This window comes from Lutzomyia longipalpis, chromosome 2, assembly GCF_024334085.1.
Source record: "Lutzomyia longipalpis isolate SR_M1_2022 chromosome 2, ASM2433408v1".
Lineage (NCBI taxonomy): Eukaryota > Metazoa > Arthropoda > Insecta > Diptera > Psychodidae > Lutzomyia > Lutzomyia longipalpis.
Genome location: NC_074708.1, coordinates 9,947,872 through 9,971,966, shown reverse-complemented (window position 1 = coordinate 9,971,966; position 24,095 = coordinate 9,947,872). Strand labels below are relative to the sequence as shown.

Below are 24,095 nucleotides of genomic sequence, written 5' to 3'. Positions count from 1 at the left end.
TCGCTCATTTCTATTTGATTAATTTATCCCTCAAATAGATAATTTGCTCAAGTATTTCGCTTTCTTTTTCCACCTCCTCGCCTCCCCTTATTTTCGGAATTTTCCACCCCCTCAAAAACTCTGGAGGCATCCACACACACACAATTTAGCTTTAAATCGGTGGAATGGTAAATTGGAGCTTTCTCGTAGCAAATACTCACGCATTTCATCAATGCAATAATTCCCTTTGCCCTTCGCGCGCAATAATAAAAAAAACGCGCACCCCTCGTATTTTCGCGTGTTTGTAGATTCATCCCCAACCTTTGCAAATTTGTAAAGAAGATGGGAAAGTATAAAAGAAGAAAACACATTGACTTTGAGGCTCACTATTCCACCAAACAATACGTTTTTGGCCCTTCTTTTTTTCAGCTTCCCGGCACGAAGGGAAATATTTTCTTCCCCACCCACGGGGCAATTCAAGAAGCTGAGGGGTGGCAAAAGAAACAACCCGCAGGAGCGATGTTCCTTCGTATGGTGTGGGAGAGATAAAAAATATTAGCTCTACGACCTCATTTTCCGTATTAAATTAGTGCAATTTTGGCAGGAGGCGCGATGAAAGACCCCCACCTACACACACCCACATATATTTCTCTGTGGCCGCCGAAAGCTCAGGATTATTAAATAATAAAACATTCTCTCTCGTGGCGTACATGGAGGCCGATGATTTACGTGGTGATTAAATCCGTCGGATTTAACTTAATGCTGAGGAGCTTTTCCCATCATTTTTTTCCTCCCTTCTAGTCCACGGATGGAACCCTAATTTTCATGCAACCAAAAAACTCGAGTTGAATGAAATATTGAAATGTTTTTCATTTTATTGCAGTTTTTAGGAACTTAAAAAAATAAAAATAAAAATATTGGGAACAAAAAATATTTTTCAAGAATAAAACTATTGAAAAAAAATTGCGAAATACAATAAAATCCGCGAATTTTGATAAAATCATTTCTTTTTAAAAATAATTTCTGTTTCTTTAGCAACTCTGTCCTGAAATAGGGAGACTTATGGATGAAGTCTCTTTAGTGGAATGCAGAATTTCCGGGAGTGTAAATCCTCTCTTCTGGAAGAGACAAAGTCAACCTAATAATTTTCCCCACGAAAGAACCGCAGCGATTTTCCTTTTAAAGAGGGCGGTAGAAAAAAAAAGACAAACAAAAAAAAACTCAACAAATCTGTCGTTAAAACATTTTGGGAGTGTTTGAAGGGAAAATTGCATTTTTAAAAGCTTCTCTGTTGTCTCGTATTTTCCTACCACCCACATGCCTCCCATTGTTGGGTGGGAAGATGGGAGTTCTTTTAACATGTGAAAATATGACAAATAAATGAGGCACCGGTCAGGCGTAATTTTCTCATCAATGATAATCTTCTTATAAATGTTGTAGCAAGAAGGTCGAACGTGGGAGATGCAAAAACCCTCCTGTTGATGGCATACAAAAGTATGTCTCGGTCCTTACCTTGTTGCTGTGGCGTGTACTGAATTATTTCGTCAAAATACCATTTTCGGTCACCATATTTTCAATTTTCCAGCTGCTGAGTGGAAAATGTAATAAGATTTCCGCTTGTAATTCCATGGGGGCTTAAATTCTTCTTCCATCCACAAAACCTCCAGTGTTGTGCAACAAATGGACTAACATAAAGCTGTTTTTTTTCAGTTAGAAGAGTCAGTGTACTTTAGCACTTTATACATTTTTTTTTACATTTTTTCTCATTTTTCCATCATCTCTCGTTTTTTTTTCTTCTAAATTTCTCGATAAAATTAGAAAATCAGGAAAACAACTAAGTTTTATATATAAAACTCTCTAAACATCTTATCATTAATTATTTTATACTTATAAATAAATCTACAATTTATTTATTTTTTCTCAGAAGCGACAAAGTTTGACTCTCATGGATATGTTAATGTTTTTTTTTCTCCTTGCTTGTCCTCCAGCTTATTAGCATTTTTTTTTCAACCTATACATTAATATTTAATGGGTTTTTCCTTAGTATTTTTTACAATTTAGTTCTCATCTTTTTTCTTCATACTCTAGCTAGACACTTCAAAAATCTACTTGGTTTGCCTTCTCTATACTTTGTTTTTTCTCTCGCTCAATCGTATATTTTTTTTCCATTACATGTCCTAAAGTTTCTTATTAAAACACCAACATTTTCATACACTAACCATCCTATTTTCCCACCCAGCTGTACCTTGTAGGCCATTATTGTGTGATTCAAAGGAAAATTTTCAATTTTTTTTCTCTGTCTAATTGAAGTTCAAACGAAACCTTGAGCATTGAAAAAAATATTTTGAGGGGTTTGTCATTTAATAAAGTTAAATACTTTATGGAATATTTTAGGAAATATTAAAACAAAAGAATATAGGAAATAAAGGTTTAAATATTGAGAACTTAGCAAGGACTTTTATTCATCTCAATGAAACTTTCTATAAAAAAAATAATTATAGGAGTTTATTCACTTTCGTTTGTCTCGATACTATTAGTAAACACATAAAAAGAGAATTAAGTTTTGTTTGCCTCTTTCATCAGGTACTTAGGGATTAGGGTAATAATTTAGTTAAGTTTCGATTACAAATAATAATTCTATCTGCTTCTTTTATTTCAATAATGTCTTAAAAAAACATGTAATAAATATATAAAATATTCTATTTATTTATAAATATTAGGGACATTAAGGAAAGGGTGGGATAACATTTTTAATAAATATTAATTTAACATAAATTAAGTAAGTTCTAAAAAATTTACAGGTCACAAAATCAAGCTTGCAAAAGGATATGAAGGAGGCAAAACAGTCTTGAAGGATTAAAAAATAATTGAATTAAAAAAAATATAAGCTTCTCATGTTGGATTGACAAACCCCTCATTTAGGGAAAAATATATGAGCTTTGTAATTTATTTTTCTTAAATACCCTAGACTAGATAAAACAAAGAGATAGCTGTATTTGAAGACAACATGCGATGTACAATAACTTGTAAAGGTAATATAAAACGAGGAGTTGGTAGATGAATCAGGAAAAAAAAACAGATACCTCACATATTCCACTTCCTCTGCACGGTCCATTGAGTCTATTTACTAAAGGGCAAAGGGGTGTGGTGAGTGGCATGAAAAAATGCTGTGAGGGCGGTGATGTCCGGAGATGAGAAAACCGAATCATCTACAGACGGTGGATTCGTCGCCGGCACAGACACTATGCGGGGCCGCCAGGAAGAGTTTTCCACTGGCACAGGCACACAGTTGGTACACCTTGTTGTGCATCTGATGCTCCTGCCGCCCACTCAGTGTGGATGGTAGCGCCTGACCAGTGGGTGGTGGGGCTGTTTTGAGATTGGGCATCAGGATATTGGCAGAATCGAGGCGAATCTATGGAGAAAATCCCACATTTCCATCACCAACTTTCTCGCAATGTTCCCTCAAACCCCAAAAGGGTGTTATTTTACACAACATATAGAGCTTTTTTCTCTTAAAAAAGCTCCAATTCATCAATCAACCCTCCACCCCTATTCATTAGAAAGTCAGATAATTGAGATACAAAAAAAAAGAGTTTTCTCTGTGGGACTTACACTTCCAGCTATTGAGTGCAATTTCAGATCATTGAGACACGTTGCATCCAAACTCCCAGCTCGCGACTGAATAAAAATCTCCTGAGACGCCCGCATCTCTAGCGATCTCGTGGGTGATTCCAGCCTGCCGGGATAATGAAAATTAATGGATGGGAAAAACTTTTCACCTCCTAAAGCCTCTTCTCTGTCTACCTGAGCTCTCGTCCTGCATCCGCCCGCACGAGGGGGGTTTGAATTGATTCCCGAAAAATGGCCCCACCCTCCCCGTCAATTCGCAGGGAATTCGCTCCGATGGCCACTTCGTCACGATCCACAGCGAAGAGATTCCCACCGTGCGTATCTGTGACCCGGAAGCCACTTGCGAGGCACTCAACGCGATCGTGACCCAGGAACAATTGATTCTCAATGAAACCCTCGGAATCGCGAGTATTTATTGAGAAGTTGCGTGATGATTCAATGGCAATGGGTTGCCCGTGGCGTGACCTGATCGTTGAGGCACGCAATAAGTCAAGAACAAGTGCCTGACCCGAGAGCTGAAGACCACCAGCGACTACTTTCAGCTGGCCCATGCCCTCCTGGAAGGTGCAAAAAAATTATAGAAAGAATAATTCGTCCAGAATAAAATATTCACGCTCTAATCTATCTTTAAAGGCTTATATATTTAAAACGAACTAAACTATTTTAAAAAAATCATTAAAACTAATGAAAGAAAACTAATTTAAAAATTTCATTTGAGAATCAAAATATTCTTCTCAATATTGGCAAGTTAATTCAAGCCGTACAGGGAGTTTTCTTTTCCTTTTGTCCTCCTGTGGTGATTGAGACACCCCCACTGCCACACTAAAGCCAAAATGTAAATGGATATTGGGGTTCATTGATTGGAATTCTCTGGCATCTTCTGTTGAATTTTCCAAGGTAGTTACCACTTTTCTTCCCAGACACCCACCCCCACTACATTGTCTCCCACGGAGAATCATTAAAGTTAATAGAGAAGGACTCCCGCCTTCAGCAGACAATGGAAGTGTTTGGACTGAGAGCAATTTGTCCGAGGGGTTTTCCTCCATATAGGTTGAGGTAACTAAATTCTCCCTCCAAGACAATAGTTTGTGCAACATTTTGTGGACTCTTTTGGGTGGTGAAAATGCGAAATGGGTGGACTATTGTTTGGTGTCTATACGACCGAGAGATGTTTCAGCAGTGATAGGGGTTTATTTTTAGGGGGATGTTTTTGTAGTGAAAAAAAATTAGAATAATTCCCTCCTCCACTGCCTGAGGGGGCTCTAGATGGCTTTTTTCATCAGCCGTTGGCGTTGATTTTCGTGGTGCGATATGTCCTAGCCAGTTTGCTATTTTAAGGAATTAATTGGAATATTCTCCACAATCTATGATGGGATTTTTCGAGCAGTTTTCTAGCCTAAAAAAAACCCTCCAGCTCTGAATTTTTTTTTACACCAATCGAATTATTTCGTTCAATTGCAATTTTCCCCCAATAATTCCCTTCATGATTCCTCATGAGGAAAATTCACTGGAAAAAAAGATTTTCATTTTTTTTGCACTACCTATGTGTCCACGGGAAATGAGAAATTTTGCCTAGGGCGAGGATTGAAATACTAACAAAAAATGTAGAGTTTTTCTCGCTCTTGTGTGCTCCTGTAGGATACCCCCCCCCCACACTACTACCTCCCACTAATGAAAAGCTCCTCCCGTGTGAATTCAATATTGGCGTGTGGAAATCTGCAACAGTGTCCGTGATATGCTTTTAATCATACACATATACTGGGGAAAAATGCGACGCCCTGTGTGGAAATGGCTTTTGAGGAAATCCCACCAGATATGTGTGTCCAATTTAAATTCTAATTTGCAGTTAAATTGCTTCACGCGATCCTAGGGAGCTTCTGCAAAATCCATGCGTTTCCGTTTTGCACACACACAGAGCTTTGTTGCAACGCCGGATTTTCCGCCGTGGTGCAGCACAAAAAGCTCACCCACCTGAATGAAGTTTCCGCGTGAAATTGTGTGTGTGCGCGCCCCCAAGATGTTTGCCAAGGACAGACGCATAGGAGAAGAACCCTCGGGCCCTAATTAGCGCACAACGGATGGAGTCTTTGGCAGTTGCATCATGGAAAATGTGTGCTGGTGCAATTATTTTAATGGGACATGGGAGTCATTTTCACTGCCAGAGGATTTCCGATTTGAGAAATCATCCCACTCACTGCAGAAGGAAATGAGAAGTAGGGAAAATCTCTAACACTTAAATGTATGATTTTAGTTTTAAAAAAATATATGGGAAGCTTAAATTTTATTCAATGTGAATTGAAAGCAGTTTATTCATTTTAATTGTATGAAATGAACAGAAAGTAAAACAATTTGACTCTGTATATTCAATGTCTTAATTGCTATATTAATTTATTTGAAACTAAACTAAAAAAATACGTTTTTTTTTATCTATTAAAATATTTAAATACATAATAAAAAAATTATATCATCGACTGTATATTTTATAGTAAACTAATTTTACTAAATCATGAATTATGAACTAGATGGCGCTGACTATTTATATGAATTACGCACATTTACGGGTAATTAAAGGGTTATTCAAATTCCCTTTAAACTCACCGATGAAAATTCCATAACTTTGAGGATCCACAGGGTGAATCCCAAATTGACGACAATAAGAAGCATTAGTGTAAATATTAGCGTGTAAAGGCATTTCTTGCGCCATCCATAGAGGCTCATGTGGAAGCCCGAAGATGAATTGCCGTGATGCTGCATTTGGGGCGTACGGTGGTTCACATTCATCCCCATAGACCCCTCAGCAGTTTGCCTGTGGTCCCTGGAAGAGAAAAAAATATTGAAAAATCCAGGATTGTAAATCAAATAACAATCACGCGTGGGAAATACAAGCGGAGAAATTGATTTGCTACCAGTAGCGGAGAAAAAACGGCCGCATTGCTGAAAGAACAACTCAATTTCGGTGTCAATTTGTTGTTCTCACACCATCCCTTCGCCCATGACAAGCATTCCCGTGGGCCATACACGCACAAAAAGCGCAACATTCTTGTTTTCCAATTCACATTTTCCAACTCTGTTGGGCATTTTTTGTGTGTGTATCTGTTTATGTTTTACGCGGAATTCACATTGAACAGGAGTTTGAGCTATATATGGAGGTACGTTATGTATAGTCCGAAGTACGCGCGAGGGATGATTAAATTACATTTTCATATTTCATTTGGTACACTTGTCCGGCAAACGGCCAGAAATGCCAAATGTTTTATTTGGTAGCTCAAAATGGATTTTAGAGTGGTTTTATGCCATAAAGAACTAAAGCATGATAAGGTTTATTTGAAGAAGAATTAGTTTAAAATCATAACGCCATTTATTGGGGGAATTTTCTTGAAGAAATTCATTTTCTTACTATTGTATTTTATGTTGAATTCTTTTTAGACTTTGAGGAACATTCCATCAGAGTAATTTATCGTTTGGGAGTTGATCCAACATATGAGAGCACAGCGCCATCTTTTGCGCAAATCTCCAGTTAAACAGAAATAGCAACTACAATAATAAAAGTAAATGAGAAAAAATACAGAAAATTGAAAAAAAAAAATAATAAAGAATTTCATCCAGAAAACAACATAATTTCGTGAAAATAATTTCATTTAAATATTTTTCTAGAGGAAAATTTCATTTCATTTTCTCTTTCTCGCTCCCACATAATATGCGGGAAATCCTCAAAAACTCAAACAGCTCGTGATTTATTGAGTTTCAGACCTCATCTCGCGTGTCTGCATTTATTACACATACTGCGTGGTACGAGCAAAAGTTGGATGTTGAATGAAATGCTTTTATGTTTCTCAGATGTGTTAGCATTCACCCCAACTTTTGCCACCTCCTTCTCTTGCAAATTCCCCGTGGATCATGTTATTCACCTTTATTTATTTTGGGAGTTGTTGAAAATAGTTGTTGCAATATTTATAACTCCCCCGAGCGATTATGGGTGGTTGCTACCAGACGGGGTTGCACACACACTGAGCGAGAAAGAAAAAAACACCAAACAAGACTTTACAAATGATATAAAATAACGCGCAATTTTTGCCCACAAACGCAATATAGGGGGGATGAAGAGTGTTGCATAGATAGGTGGAGTTTTGGGGGCGTCAAGCAACCCCTTGAGGTTTTATTTGTCAAATTTATTTATGGACTCATGTAGATCTTCTTACAACCCCAATTCTCCCAAAAAAGAGTAAGGGTAGTAAAAGCTGCATGTAGCAAGTATTATAAGGAAAGGGCGGAAGGGGGTGGAGGAAAGAATAAATATATTGTTCTCACACAACATTCAAAAATGATAAATTGTGGTTTATTGAATAAATCCCACACATACTCACACCCCCGCATCCCTTAAATAAGAGGGTGCTTCACGTAAAGAGGAGACTTTGGCTGTGAAATATTGCAATTGAAAAGTTACCTAAACTGTCTTCCCTGTTACTCCCCACCACCACTACCTGAGGCATTTTCATTGAATAATATGAGTTTTTAAAGTCATGCAGAGATAAATTGGTAGGAAGATTCAACCACCCACCTGTCTCTCTCAAATGCAACACCTGTTTTATTTCAAGAGCAAAATGTGAGTCTGAGAGAGACCTTCCTTTGCAGTCAAATGTATTTTACTATCAAATGAATTTATTCATATTATCCCCAAAGCTCACCCCATGTATTGCAGAACTATCAACCCCCACACCCCACACAACATAACTTACAGCTCCAACGAAAACTTTCATTTATTTCAATTCATCCTGCAATATGCAAGACAATCATACCCTCCCTAACCACCCCCCTCATTGTTTTGTGTACGGAAAATTCTTCCGGTAAACCCCACTTCCCCGCAATTTCACCCTCAACAAGTCAGTCGGTGTGTCATGTAATAAAAATGTTGATCGGAATCTATGAGGCTCCCCGGACTGGCAGAGAGAGTAAGAATAAGTCGTAACTTTTGATATTTCTTCCCGCAAAATTACTGCACTTCAGAGGATTTTCCCGCCAAGTGCTTCACAATGTACTTGAATGAACTTTACGCAGCAAAAAATATATTAAAGAATTTTATCTAGTTTGTATATTTTTATCGTTAAAACTTTAATGAAAGTTAACGAAATATTGTGATAAATTAGAGAAATTATTCAAGAAAATTATTTTCAATTACTTTGTTCAATGTTGCATAAGTTGCACAAGGGGTTTATCAATTCAATTTCTTATGCATACATTGAATGCAGTTACGGTTTTGTTTGGGACAACTAATGTAGCATTCACCAATACACCCCTACGCAGTTTGATTGGCCGCTACAGGTACTACACATTATGTATGTATGTATAATGGTTTTCTTCGAGAAAGTTCTGAGAGTAGAGCTTTCTACCAAGCTTTTTACCACTCCCTTATATTTTTTCACAGAAATTGTAAATTATTATTTCTTTTAATGAATGATTTTATATGAATAATTTTTTACGAATATTTTTTAAATAAAAATTTTATGAATTAAATATTGAAAAGATTTTAAAATTATTATTTACCTAGCTAGGGGATGACATGTACCAGCCCTTGTGCATGATCGACAGTCACCACACCTATGTGGTGCAGATCCTGCGTTAACCCTTACTGCCATTTGATGAAGTGCGGAGGTGGGTGAGGGTTCTTCAGATGAATGAAAAAAAATTGCCTATTTTGTGGAATATTTCTAGCCTATTTTGCAGGTTAGCTAATCGTAGGAAATAATTTGGAATGCTCCGTGGAATTAAAATAACAAACCGGCGAGCCGAGAAACTGATACGAAATGAAGGAAAAGGCAAAAAAGCAGCAACAATTTGAAGATGTTGTAGCGATGTGTTCACAGTAGTGGCTTGATGGTGAATCACACAACTACATAGCCACTGAACTTATGTGAATTTAGCAGCAATGCCCAAAAAGAAACGTACCCCTTGAGGTGACAAAAAGAACTGGACGCGGGATTGCTGGAACAGTGGATCGAGTGGATCTCTTATCCATCCTGAAAACTTCGTGCCATTCGTGCCGACACCACTACTTGTACAAAACTGCACGTGCACCATACTATGTATCAGAATCTCAAGTTCCTATTCTTTCTTATTTTTTTCTTGAGTAGGTAAATAACGGGACAAAATATCATCGCATACCGATATGATCTTACTTTGTAGCATGAAAAATACATAATATGAGGTTTATCAAAAAAAAAAAGAGGTTATTGGAGAGTAGCAAAATATACCTAATGATAAGTAATAAGGCAAACTTTTACTCAACTACACGTAGTTGATAACAATTTAAATCTTTCAAGTCAATGTATGGCAGAATTATTGAGAAATGACTACATAAAGTCAAGTCTTTTGACCTTCAACTTTCCGCATTTTTGAGGTAGGTTAGGTTTCCTACATACATATGTATGTATGTATGTAGGTATATAAAAAAATCATAAATACCTGCGTAATATATTCTATAAAAAATATATAATTCATTCCATTATGATTTAAACAGATCAATATGAAATCTTCTCATAAAACAAATAAAATTCTTATCAGCAAATCTTGCGTATTTATTTAATTAGCTCTATTATATTGAACTCTGAAGTAAAAATACTTTAAACTTGCATCGATAAAAAGTATGACATGTGTATGTTTGTTATCAGAAAGTAAACAGAAAGTAAAATATCAGACAAAAATTTAATTGTGGACATTTTTTAAAAATTAATTAATGTTAAATCATTTTTTTAAGCTTAAAATTTTCACTATTAAAAATTTATTTACATAATTTGTAATATGTAATCCACTTATAGATCATTGTGTATATCTTGGATATAATAAACCATTATCCTAATCTATTCTATTCTATATGTTTGTTATTAAAATAAAATCATTTTGGTAGGTGTTTCATTCAGCAGAAAAATAATTTCACAAAGTTAAAAAATCAGTCTCTTTTTGATTAATATAAGTATTTGATTACTGTATTTAAAGAAAATAATGAACCAGCAAAATAATTAATCCACGTTCAATCATTTTCTCCATTTTCTTGATACATAAAGTCATCATAATATAGCACACGTACATAATGTATTGGCTTGTCTAATATAATTTACACTGATTAAAACACACAAGAAAAAAAAATGATTTTATATGTGGAAAATCTGAATATTGGACAAGCCAATACATAAATCACTCTATTTCACAGGCTCGTGAGAATTCTTATGTACTTATGGAGCTTATCAATGTATGTTTCACGCTGCTACTTAAAGAGTTTTTTTTTGTCAACTTAAGAGTTGTATGTATTTTTAGCTTGGATTTTTTTTCCAACTACAGTCACACATTTAAATGAGGCATAAAAAATCACTTTCGCCGGAATATCACAAAATACATAACCTTGGTCAAGAAAAAGCAAGAAATTCGGAATTCAAGACAAAAAGAAATGGGAGATTAATTTTTTGATGGACAGAGTATAAAATTATAAGATAATCTCTCTTCATAAAATAAATCAAATTAACCGCATCTCACAGTGCTTGATTAGTATCACCACCCTCAACTCCTTCTGCCAGCTCAACCCTCCAGAGCGCCTGATGAGTTTGGGAATTTTCAAGCGAGGGGTGAGTTGTTGTGGTATTCGGTGGAACAACAGGTGAAATGAGTGGTTCACAGATTGTGGGAAACCCAGTTGTTTAGAAGGTTCACCCCTCAAACTCATCATCACAAATTGAGGGTTGGGGACTGGTGGTGGAATTAGTTAGGGGAGGAAAAAGTTGCGGTGTCACTCAAAACTCTCACACATAGCGCGGAGTGTTTACGAGAGGAAGCTTTTCCTTCTCATACACACAATAAATGTCTATAAAGTGACTGAAAGCAACCGCAAAATTATGTAAACACCTTAGGGCAAGATAAATTTTCCATCCCAACTTTCAGGAGCTGCGCGGGTGGGTGGATGGATGAAAAAGCAACAGAGAAGGGTGGAAGTTTAGAGGGGTGGTGGCGACTGCTTTTTCATTGAATGTGTCACACAAGCTTGATGGGAAAGACGACATGCGGCAAACCCCGCATAGATTTTCATCTCTCACATAGAGCACACGCTAAATCAGTGCCGGGGAATATTCTCTATGGTTGTGTTTGATTAGCCGGGGAATGGTGTGTAATTAGAAATAATTACGAGAGATTTATGGATAATGGGACGGACGTGACTGGGAAAAGTGTTGAGATATTTCCATATCATCTGTATATTGATGAATGCTGATGAGCGTCATGGGAGATACTCAATTTCTATGTACACAAACCCATCACAGATTCAAACCCATACTCCAATTTCAGGAGCTTTTATGTTAGTGCTTGTGAAGCTCTTTATGAGCTAGGCACGCTCTATAAAGGTTTATTAGAATATTTTTCATTAGGGAATTAATTGAAAATCGAGAAAATTATTTCAAAACAAAAACTAAATATCTATATAAAGGTATCCAAGACACATTCCTAAAAACATATTCAAATGCCGCCACATAGTTCAATCAATATCCTTCCTCTAACTCTCGTAAAAATATACAACACACCCCTGTAAATACTTTATGTACGAAACTTTGAGAGACTCCCTTAAAAAAAAAAATAAAAGTCTCGTGTTTACCAGCAAAAGACTTTACTCTAAAATTAGGGTGTATAACGTCAAACAATGCCAGTAGAGTCCATTTTAATTTGAACCCTTTCCCAACATGAATATCTCGTTACCGGAAAAGCATCCAACACCGCCGCTAAGCATCAAATTTCCCTCCCAAAAATGTCACACGCTTTTCCCCAAACTGCCACGTTTTTATTTTATTTAAGCCCCATCAAAAGGGGGTTGTTGAATGTGCTCTCCCACACACATTGAGAATATTTAGGAAATTAGAATAACAGCTCTTTTGCATTTTTACCCACCAACTAGAGGTCCATTCATGAATTAGAAAAAAAATGTATACAAATTGTGTGAAGCGAAATTGTCAACAAAGTGTCGTAAAATTGGGCGAGAAAAAATAATTCGACAGTTGTAATTAAACGAGGAGATTTAAAAGAAAAATATACCAAAACCACACACTCATAAACACGACGTATACTTTACATTCTTCTAATTTTAGGAGATGGTCGTCAAAATTTTGTGGCATTTCTCGTTTTATCACTGCCCCAGAGGAATTTTTATTTGATGTAGGAAAATGACATGGAAATGAAAGAAAATTTTGACAGATTTTTATAGGTGTCACTTAGCAAATATGTCAGAAGGAACTGTCAATTTGGTAATAATGTCATTAATTTTTACTAAAATGTGATGATAAATTTTTACCAAAAGACGTTTTTTGTAATTGAATATTTCTTGAAAACGTATTGACAGTTTTTTTAAAGCTGTCTTTTAGCATATGTCACATTCAGTAATGTCATTTCGACAATGTCAGTTCTTTTCCTAATGAAAATTCTTTAAAAATTCCAATTCAAAATTTTCAAATTGGCTTTTTAAATATTTTAATAATTCACTTTAATTTATTACAATTTACCATGATCAAAAGTATACACATAATATTTTTCTCATTAGGTTTATGCTTAAGGTCTTTTTAATAGTTTTATTTAATTGATAAATTATAGAATTAATAAAAATCATTTCCCCGAAACAATTAATGTAATTTTCTCTCGCCTTTTCACTATAAAATCCTTGTTAAAATCATACGAATTAATTGGCTCTCTCTCTCAATAAAGTAGATTAAACCATAAACTCTTGAAATATATCTCGCATTATACTTTCCATTTTCACGTGAATTCTCGTCTGAAAATAATCTCACATGGAAAATATTCAGCTCACCTGGCAATAGTCAAGGTCCGAGATGATGAGTCATTTGGCAAGAGAACATCTTCCCCAATGTTCGACTGCAACAAGAGAAGAAATTATGTTATTAAATTTAAATCACTGCAAATACTTTTATATTTGTACACAAACTTTTTAAATTAATTAAAAAAAAATTAACGTTGACTTTTTGCACAAAAATGAACAAAATATACACAGGAAAAATTGGGGAAAATAGAGGAAAAATCCACTGTGAGATTTTCACACTGAGAACTGTAAATGTGAAGTGATTTCCCAACTGATGGGAACATTCTTACAAGATCTCTCTCATTTTCAACTTCCAATACACAGGTATGTCGGAATGAGAATTAATTACGCGTAAAATACACAGTCAAAATACGAATTATTTCTTGTGAAGAACTCAATGGTTTTATTTATTTTTTATTAGGAACAGAAAATGAATTTTAAATTCGTTTTAGTAAAAGCTGCGAACAATACGTTTTCATCAGAAAAGAATTTTATAAAAATATTTTCTAGATTTAAAAAAAGAATTTTTCATAGCTGTCAATTATGACATCTAGTCTTTGTTCAAATATCCGTCAGAATTGACAATTAATTTGACAAAAACGTTAAAGATTTAAAATTTGGTTTTAAACAATTTTTGAGATTGTATCATTCTGTTTTTTTTTTTACATCAAGATCAGCGTAATAAATTCTTCCCTTCTAATACAAACATTTTTTTTTCATAAACCTGTCGTCATTTGGAAGAGGAGCACTATACAGACACACAGTACGTTTCTCTAACGAGGTCTATCCGAAATGCCATCATCAGTTTCAAAATTAGAGAGGAAAATACTCTAAAATTGTCTCCCGCGTAAATACAAACACCTCTTTTCAGCATGTGTGTGCTGTACAAAATCCTTTTGGTGAAAATCTTAATTCAATGAATTAGCAAAATCAGTGTGAATAAATGATTCAGCAACGACAGTGGCAGATTTATGCCAGATGCTTTGCTGAAAAGATAGGATCAATTGAGATTGATCTGGGAATGGGGAAGGCTGAGTGGTAAATACAAGAGATTCTCATGTACTTTATTTTACACACAAGATAGACACTTTTTGGGATGAGAGAGCGCGGAAAAAACGTGCACACATCATTTCCAAATGCTCACATAGCTAAATATTCTCACAGCGTATTTATAGAAGCGTGGGTGGGTGGAGTTTTCTCCATTTAAATCCGAGCGCTAAAATTCTAAATAATCCCGAAACATCAGCTCATCGCGAAAGTCCCCACAGACTGCCTGAATGGGGGAAATTTATTGAGGAAGAACTCCGGGAAAGGAGCATTGATTGCACCCATAAGAAACTCCCTCCTCATTCAAACGTTTATTACGAATCTAATCGCGGAGGTATCACACTTCAAAGGTCAAATCATTGTGAAAATTGCCTCATGATTTTCTCAGTTTAATGGTTCTTTTTCAACGATTTTCGGCGTGAAAAATCAATTGAAAAGTCATAGTATAAATATACACAGAATGCTCCCACATAGAGAGATTATGAGCTACAAATGGGAAACCCCAGTGTGGAATCTTTGGGAAAGAAAAAAGATACATAATGGTTTGGGAGGAGAGAGCAAACATCGAATGGACAATTCCAACCTAATGACGATAGGGAGCATTCCCATGGATACAGGTCCTTTAAACTTCTTAAGCTGCAACTACCGCAAAGTGATCCACAGAGATTTCCTCTTGCAAGGAAATTGACCATGTCAGTGTGACAAAACTTTGCACTTTAAAACTCCATAGAAGAAGATTATTGAGGACTTGAAGAACAAGGGGGTATATGGTGGTGCAGAAAAAGTCGTTGCTTTTTTTTTATAAAGAAAAGGACACAATGTACAATAATGAGAATTTCTTCTTCATAATGACAAAATTTATTAAAGAATTTATGATTATTTTATGAATATTAAGTCCTTAAATAAAATTGTTGAACATTAAACTTTTTTTTTTATAAATTTTCACAATGAATTATGAATTTAATTAAAGCAAAAAAAAAATGAATCACAACATTAATTAATTTGAATGTTAAAAATTGTATCTCTTTCACTGCACAAAAAATCACTTTACATCTGTATCACCTCTTTTTGCATGGTGGACACCACATTGCACAAAAAAATGTAAACAGAGTATAAACGAATTTCAATTTATGCTAAATTTATTTGTTTTGCATTTTCACAAATTGATTTTCTCACTCAACCAAACTCCACCCCCAAAAAGCTCGCAAAAGCGCCAGTTAAAAAAATACATCCATTTGTACCTCTTTTCTAGCACCCCTGCTTGTACATTAAATTCAAACTTGGAAATTGTATTCATTGTATTAGTTTTGTAGATTGCAAAAAAAGCACACCCTACACCTTCTCGGGAAAAGCTTCGCCGAAAAAAACTGGAAAAGTTCTCTGCAATAGGAACACGTGCAATTGTCGCGAAATTGGTTTTACCGTATTGTTTTCAACCGACAAAAATTAATTAATTATTAACATTGTGCAACAAATTTTGGGCAGAATTCTAATTCGCAAAATCCGCCCCCATCGCGGGATGCTCTGGGGGTCGTTTTGGCTCACTTCACTCTGTGCAGTTGTTGCGGGGGCATGTCCACATTGCTGGCCAAAATAACATATTTCTAAGGGGGCGGAGGCCGGGATCATAATGATAATGAAGTGAAGTCCATAAAATATTAACCATGTTTCCGACCACCAAATTAAATACCGTCAATAATTAAATACAATTCCGACTATTGGATGCTATTTCTGGTTGAATATTAGCAAATTCCGCGTGATGCTTCTGGTTTGGATTGTTTTTCACCTCATTGCATTTTAGTTTTTGGGTTTGTGTGCGGTTTTGCAGAGATTTTTATTATCTTTTTTTAAATAAAAATTTCATTTATGATATTTTCATTGCAAAAAAAGAAATCTTCGTAATTTTTTTTAAATTTTCCCTATATTGTAGTTTTGATTGGCCATCAATTTAAATGAATAAAATATCAAAGAGTTGTGATAAAAAATAAATATTTTGCTGAATGCAGTGGTCGCAAAAATTTTCGCATAAGCTTAAAAATTGATTTTCCATTTAAACAAATTCCCCCCGCCATCCCGCTTGACCGCAATTCTCTCCACATACTACCTTCCACACCCCCTCCCTACTCAGGCTCAAATGTAACCTTTGTGCAACCCCCTCTTTGGTAAACTTTCACCCCATACCTCGTTTGAACTTTCTCTTTTTTCGGGTCATAAAACCAACTGAGCGTTGCATTTTAATGTTATTTCCTCGTTTTATTTTAATGAATATGCTCAGAAATGTACTTGCTCTCTGTTGGAAGCACCACCAGACTTGTGCGGGGTTTGTGCCACCCACAGCCCATCACCCCCTCTAGAGGGATTCTTGGTCTCTGTGTCGCAGTGTTTGCGGGGTAAACTCATATGGTAGGGACGAAGAAATTAATGAAAATGCCGACTTTGCACACTGCACGTCGTAATTGATAAAAATTATATACAATTTTGTATATAGTGAGAAGATTGGATTGTTTCAATTAAGTGTAAAAAAATCGTGGAGTAGAATTTCTTTAACTGAACGTTTGCCTCGAATTGATTTCTTTAAAGTTTCCGTAAAAGAAAATATTTGAAATTTTTAAATCACGTGATGATAGAATTTTAATACGAGTTAGGATAGTATTGCACGGAGTTTTGTAACTGCACACAATGAAGCATATGCTTCATATATATTAAGTTTATCATCTTAATTTACTGAAACAGTACATTATTAATTAAAGTAAACAAACTTTCTTAATTAAATCATCCCAAAAAAAAATACGTTTAATTCTTCAGACTTGAAAAATCTACAATGCAACAGTAGAGCAATAAATCCTAAAAGAAGCTTTCCATTTATTGGCTCTAAAGTGTATCTATATATTCCCCCTTGTCCATCATCATTCAATCAAGTAGCATAATGTTCAATTATTTAGGTAGATGCATATGCACATCAGTGTTGCTTCCCTGCATAATCTAGTCAATCATACTAAATGAGGTCTGTTTAGGAGAACATTATTTAATACTCCCTTCCCCGTAGTTTAAATTAACTCCTAAAGTGTCGAGAGAGACTAGAATGGGGGATGTTTGTCATCAATTCCAAGCAGAGGCTTTCTCTCAAACTTGACAAACATGCCGAGGATGCCTCTCACCTCAAAACATCCTCCGATTAAACCCCACCCGATAATCACCAAAATATATTCCCCGTCACGATTTCCCAAATCATCACAATCACGGAGGAAACATACGCATACAGTTTCTCCTGCTCTCATCTCTAATTTGCCTATGAGACGTACTCCAATGTGAGGGTGAGAACGGTTGGACTCTGCACGGTTATATCGCCTATTATTGTTTGCACTTGATGAATTAAAAGCTTATGCATACAGAATTTTCATACGGATGAAGAATTTCAGGGGGATGAGAGTTTGTGAGCTTCCAACCCCTTTCTCGTTGCTAAATTGTCTGGCAATCTTATCTTCTTGCACAATTCAGGGGGATTAATTAATTATTGGACTCCTGCTGATTGGTGTTTCACATTGCCTTATTGATGCCTTATCCTTTCATTTAGCCATGCCTGAATAGACTATTAGTCCTTTAGTCGAAATCCTCGGTGTGGTAGGTGACGAATTCTAATGGGATTGAAGGTTTATCCCCGACACTGCCGATATGAATGACCATAATCAATTTGTCATAAGCACGATGGGGAATACATAGCTCTTGAGGGTGCAAGAAAAGCTTCGAAAGCTTCTCTTATCTATCAGTATCTCCTTTATCCTTGCTTGCATCTTGTAAGCAGGAAAATGCAAATTCCTGCTATTTCACGCCGTTTTTTCAGTATTCATCAGATTATGTTGGTTTTATGTAAAAAGTGATTAAATTTAAGCAGAATCGTGTATGTGGTGTTGGAATAAAAGATACAGTTGGTTGATACTGAAGGCGAGAAGGTGAAATTGAAAAGGCAGATCCTTTGTAAAGAAAATGCCAGGCTTGGTTCTTTTCCCACACCGCCCTTCCTTCCTTGCCAAGTGGATATGCGGCAGCATGAGTTAAGTGTTGTGTGCATCGCCTATTTTGCATGATAAGGCATTCTCTTCTTCTCACAGTTGAATACTCGCCTTCCCTCCCCCCATGATTGGGAGTCGTTTTGGCTAAATGCCAGTCGCAACGAGGAGACTCTCTGCATGTGTGCCGCTCTCTCTGGGTTTGTGAAGAAAATTCAACTCATGGAGATCACACAGACTTTTGGAAGTTGATGCTTCGTGGCAAGACATGATAGTTTAAGTGTTTTTTTAGCTGTGATTCTTTCTTCAAAGAAGTTAGCTGTGATTCTTTCTTCAAAGAAGCACAGCTTCTGTGTACACTCCAAAATGCAAAGTCGTCAGATCGGGCTCAAACTTGGGATGACCACGAATTAGGGTCCCTACATTCCAAAAAACGTATGCGCCAAAAATTGTTCCGGCCGGCCGGCCGTCCGGCCGTCCGGCCTTCCGGCCGTCCGTCCGGAACCTTTTGCTAAATTACAAGAGAACGGTGATAGATAGAGACTTGCGGTCAACGGCAAAGTTCATATATCGGGTGGAAGACATCTGATTATGAGGTCAAATCCACCCCCCCGTCCCTCCGTCCGCCATTTTGAATAACCCCCAAATTTTGTTTTCGCTATATCTCAGCCCCTATATTAGCTAGAGGTCTGAAATTTTGATATGTTGTAGGGGCCATCAAGACCTTTCCAACGATACCTTATTTTCGAAAATCGGCCAAGCCGTTTAGCCAATATGGCCGCCACAATTTTTCATCGAAAATCGACCATAACTCGAAAACGGCTTGACCGATTTTGATCAACCCGGGGTCAAATGAAAGATCTCAACAAACCCTACAACTCTCTAGAACATCCGAAGTTTCAAAAGTGACCGCTAGGGGGCCCAAAATCAAAAACAAAATTTTCGATGAGTTTTCGATGAATATCTCGAGCACGGCTTTATAGAATTGCTTCATATTTTGATATGTTATAGTTGACTATAATATCTTTCACTATGCCAAAAATGAAGAAAATCTATGTAGCCGTTCCGGAGATATCGCGTTTTAAAGTTTACATGTCATATCTTGAGTTGCACACGTCCAACGCCCCGCGAAGCGGGGGGTTTTATATATACACATATAAAAGTAAAGTAACTATATATAAATGCATAGATATATACATTATATAAACATATAAAAATGCAAAGATAAATATATATAAACTGCAAAGATAAAAATTAAATATAGCATGGATGGAACAGTATAAAGCGAAAGAACGGTAAGTAAAACTTACGGGCTGTGATTCTTTCTTTGTCAGTGAAATGTGAAATTGACGGAAAATTGGGGATGGGCAAATTTTGAGGAAGGCTTTCTCGCGTACCGAATCACAGCCAACGCCCACGATTAAGGCTTTTCACAAAATTTCTAAGCGTTGGCTGTGATTCGGTGCGCGAGAAAGCCTTCCTCAAAATTTGCCCATCCCCAATTTTCCGTCAATTTCACATTTCACTGACAAAGAAAGAATCACAGCCCGTAAGTTTTACTTACCGTTCTTTCGCTTTATACTGTTCCATCCATGCTATATTTTTTTACCCGCCCAACTCTTCTGCTGAGAGAGAAAAAAAAGAGAAGAGACGTCTCCTCCCCCGAGAAATTGCACATTCCATACGAGATATATTTATAAATATTTTCCTACACTCACACACTGCATGTGCTGCAATAATAATGTCGTGAAAGTCTCAAGAAAAGATTCTCTAGCTGTCGCTTAATGCTACACTACCAAGATGATGATGATAGGATTATGTTTTCATGCTTCTGTTATAAGTAAATTGTTCTCTAAGGAGGATGGAAAGGATATTACGCATACTGTACGTTATTTTATTAATTCAAAATGAGGATTTTGTGAGGGTTTGAAAATATTTTGAAATTAATTTTCCCACCAGAGGGACAAAATTTAATTTCGTGAGTGGCGACATCTATTACCGATTCACATTTCGACGAACTTTGATTTTAAAATTCACTAAAAAAGTAAATTCTAAATTAATGTCCATGACGGATCAATAATTTTTATTGAATTAATAATTTTTTTTTTACCCGAGAGTATGAATACATTTGCATTTTTCACCCACTAGGGGGCTAAAATATAATCTGCCAAGTGGCGGCATCTATTATAAAAAGAAAAGTCAAATTAATTTAATAAGAAAACTTTTTTAATAGAAACTTTTATTTTATAAAGACGCATAATATTATTCATCGCTACGCTTTCAAAAGCTGCGTTGATTTTTTCATTCGACTACAATTACAATTCAATAAATTTTAACAATCATTGTAAAAGTCGTTTAAATCAAAATCTTTTATCATTCATTTTTTTATCAGTGTAAATTGTTTATTAAATTACCTTTTTTTAATTTATTGTAAATCGCTTTAATTAAAATAAATCAATATTCTTTATTCAGACAAAACAATTATTATTACATATTGAATTTAGAATTTGCAATGATAAATCATATTTAAATTTATTTGTTCAAATAAATTTTAATTTCAAATGTGAATTATTCGCATTTTTGAACAAACGCCAAATTCAAATTGTATATTATATTTCGTGATGCCTTTTCGATTAATTAAATTTTGATTTAAAATTCCAATACGGCGGTATTCAGAATCAAATGAATAAAACAAGTTAATTTATGTAGTTAATTTGGAAAATTGCATTTAACAACAAAAATTGACTATTTTGCAATGTTTTTTGTTGTTGTTGTTGTGAATGCGAAAAATGCGTGAATCTCCCAGTTCATTTCACTATGTTTGGAATATTTTGCTTCAGTGAAATAAAGGATCTATATAATGTGACGGGAGATAATGGCTGTGAGGATATAAATTGCAATATGGTGGGGAATCAATTACTAAATTAAGCAGAAAGGGAAAATGTGAGATTGTGTGGGTGACAGAGAAAAGGAGTTTATACACATTTTATGGCTTTATTATCACGCTTTGGTACTTTGGACACCTCTTTTTCTTCACCAAAACAACAAGAGAAAAACGCATGTGGGAGGTTCAGGTCCATTTTCCTAATGAAATTATAATCTAAATTAGCTTTGCGATAAAAATGCTCTACGATACAATGTGCCCGAAAAATCTCTTGTAAGTTTTCCCCGCGCATACAACTAAAAGAGGGAGGGCGGAGAGTAGGAGATGGGAAAAAAGAAAAAGAAGAAAGTCCAAGAAAAGCTGAAATGGGGTTTGGGGGGAAGAAGCTTTTCTCCTTCACCCACGCAGAGAAAGTGCCGAGATTTACCCCAAGATTAACTTTCATGAGCAAACTAAAGAGCCATCGCCCATAAAGCTGATACGAAAGGAGAAAATGAGAACAGCAAAATCCCATTGTGGATTACATTCGATTTTAGCTTAATTAAAGTCATCATCAAACTTTAATATACCCCACAATCGACTCTTTTGCAGCTCACAAACACACAAATGTTAACATGCTCAAAAGTTATGCTGAACACTATGCGGTGTTTTTAAACGATTTCTTTATCATTATTTATATCAATAATTTATTTGCTGTGGTTTTATATTTCAAAAGAGCCACATTTGTTGCTCAATCATCCAAAAATGGGGACGCTCAACGCACGCCAATGCATCCATGTGTCCAATTTCCCGCCAAAACTTAACCCATTCACTCACCACGGAAATGCCATTTAAAATACCACCCCTATGTACCATCAGCTCATCCCCGCTGTTTTCCGGAAAAAAGGACATTTTAAATATGGTAAACAAATTTAATGAAATGTCTATGTGTTATGTTTTAAAATATTTCCCCAGTCGATTGAAATGTGTTTTTTGGTCAACTCCTAAATGCCCCGGAATAAATACTCATGCTCCGTGTCCAAAATGCATTTTCCATTCCATGACAACATTTTAAACAATTATTTTTCACACACACACACTCTCTACCTCCCCCACATTTACATCCCAAAGGGAATAAATCCTCATGGGAGTATCGTTCTGTTTTTTTTCTCTCGCTCTCTACCCCTTCTACCAAAACTTTAAACATAATACAATGAGCTTTTTTGTAACATTTTTTTCCACACATATTTAAAGCTTTAAAGTTAAATTTGCAGTAAAAAATACAGTATAGAGAGACTAAAAACATGAAAAAAAAAACATTTTGGAAAATAATCATAAATAAAACTTCCGGGGGAGGGGATGGAAGGATTATTTTTGAGGTGGAAAAACGAAAAACAGGGATGTGAGTGACAAATTTGGGAAAATGAAACATTTTAATTAAATCGTTCACATTAGCAGTTTGTGGTTTTATCTTTTTTTTCCAACTTCACCAAAAGCAATGAGATTGGAGTTTTTTTTATTAAAGCCCATACATTCTAACTCCTGTAACTAAAATTGCAACATCAAAACCAAATACTTCACAATGCGCACCAATTTCAAGTTTTCCCTCCCATCAATCACGTGGGTGGGTGGAAAAAAAGAACCGACAATTCCGGGGTTTTCGTAACAATTTAATCAAATTCTCAGTCTCAATTGGATTTTTATTGCTCTTCTTGCGGGGGTGAATGTGTGGAAGAAGAGGGCGCAGGAATGAATTGAAAAGAAGAGCATGTTGATTTTTAAGCCACATTCATTTTAATTTAATTGCAAAAGAATTTTATCTATATAGTCAAGCAGGTATCGTTTTATTTTCTAATAATAATAATAATAATAATAATATATTGTAAAATTTCAATTTATATAACGAATTACCAGCTTTTTCTACTTTTCTAGCTTTACCTTATGGTAATGGAAAATGAAAAATCTTTTTGCAATTTCTAATTATTTTTTTTTAAAATTCAATGAGGTATTTTACTCATAGAAAATGGGTAAACCCCTTTATTATTAAACCAGACTCATCTATATTTTCATTTGTTCTGCAATCAATTCTAAATAATTCATTAATTTCATATTGTCATTAATAAATTCATTTAATTTGAATACCCTTAAATTTTGTTGAATTCGATTTAGAATTATGTATTTTATCGAACTAATCAATGAGCTATTCAAATTTCTAAATTGGAATATTTTATGCATTTCCTATAATATCCTTTATATCCCCCTTCCCAATGCGAAATCTACTAAAATGCCAAAAATCAAAAACTAGATAGAGAATATAAAAATTCTAACTGAAAATCCAAGAAAAACAAAGCTAAAATTCTTTGTGATATTTTAGATGAAGCGGAAGCAGCGCTGAGGATAGTATGGGGCGATGGAAAGTCTGTAAATTTTATGTATTGTGGTGTAAAAATATCCCTCTTAACACTCACATGATAAAGTTCAGAAGGATGGGGCGAAGAGTTGATGGTGTTGTCTGCTGCAGTGTCGAATGATGGAGAGTATGGCTTGCGAAGCAGTGAACAGCAACATAAATCGCAGCATTATTATCCATCAATCCGTCACTATTTGAACATGTGATGAGTTTATTATCACCGCAACGCGCACATCACACAATTTGGAGCCATTTAGGAGGGACTCTCTCTCACTTCGATGGGTTTGTAGTGCTTGATTATTGCAGGGAATGTGCAAT

The 24,095-nt window shown here is 35.5% G+C and overlaps 1 protein-coding gene across 4 annotated transcripts in view; it reads right to left on the bottom strand.

The window, feature by feature from the left end:
- Window positions 1-2,416: 2,416 nt before the first annotated feature.
- The window catches only part of LOC129791196 (delta-sarcoglycan), a 45,217-nt gene continuing 23,538 nt past the window's right edge, over window positions 2,417-24,095 (bottom strand). For 3 of the 4 annotated variants that reach the window (XM_055829257.1, XM_055829258.1, XM_055829256.1), the window contains 5 exons: window positions 13,442-13,506; window positions 6,211-6,427; window positions 3,787-4,169; window positions 3,595-3,718; window positions 2,417-3,394 (listed from right to left, as the gene is read on the bottom strand). In XM_055829257.1, the coding sequence (XP_055685232.1) occupies window positions 3,185-3,394; window positions 3,595-3,718; window positions 3,787-4,169; window positions 6,211-6,427; window positions 13,442-13,506 (999 nt within the window). In that variant the 3' untranslated portion in view covers window positions 2,417-3,184. Of the gene's footprint in view, window positions 3,395-3,594; window positions 3,719-3,786; window positions 4,170-6,210; window positions 6,428-9,153; window positions 9,554-13,441; window positions 13,507-24,095 lie in introns of those variants that run through there. The other variant, XM_055829259.1, reaches the window with a different exon arrangement.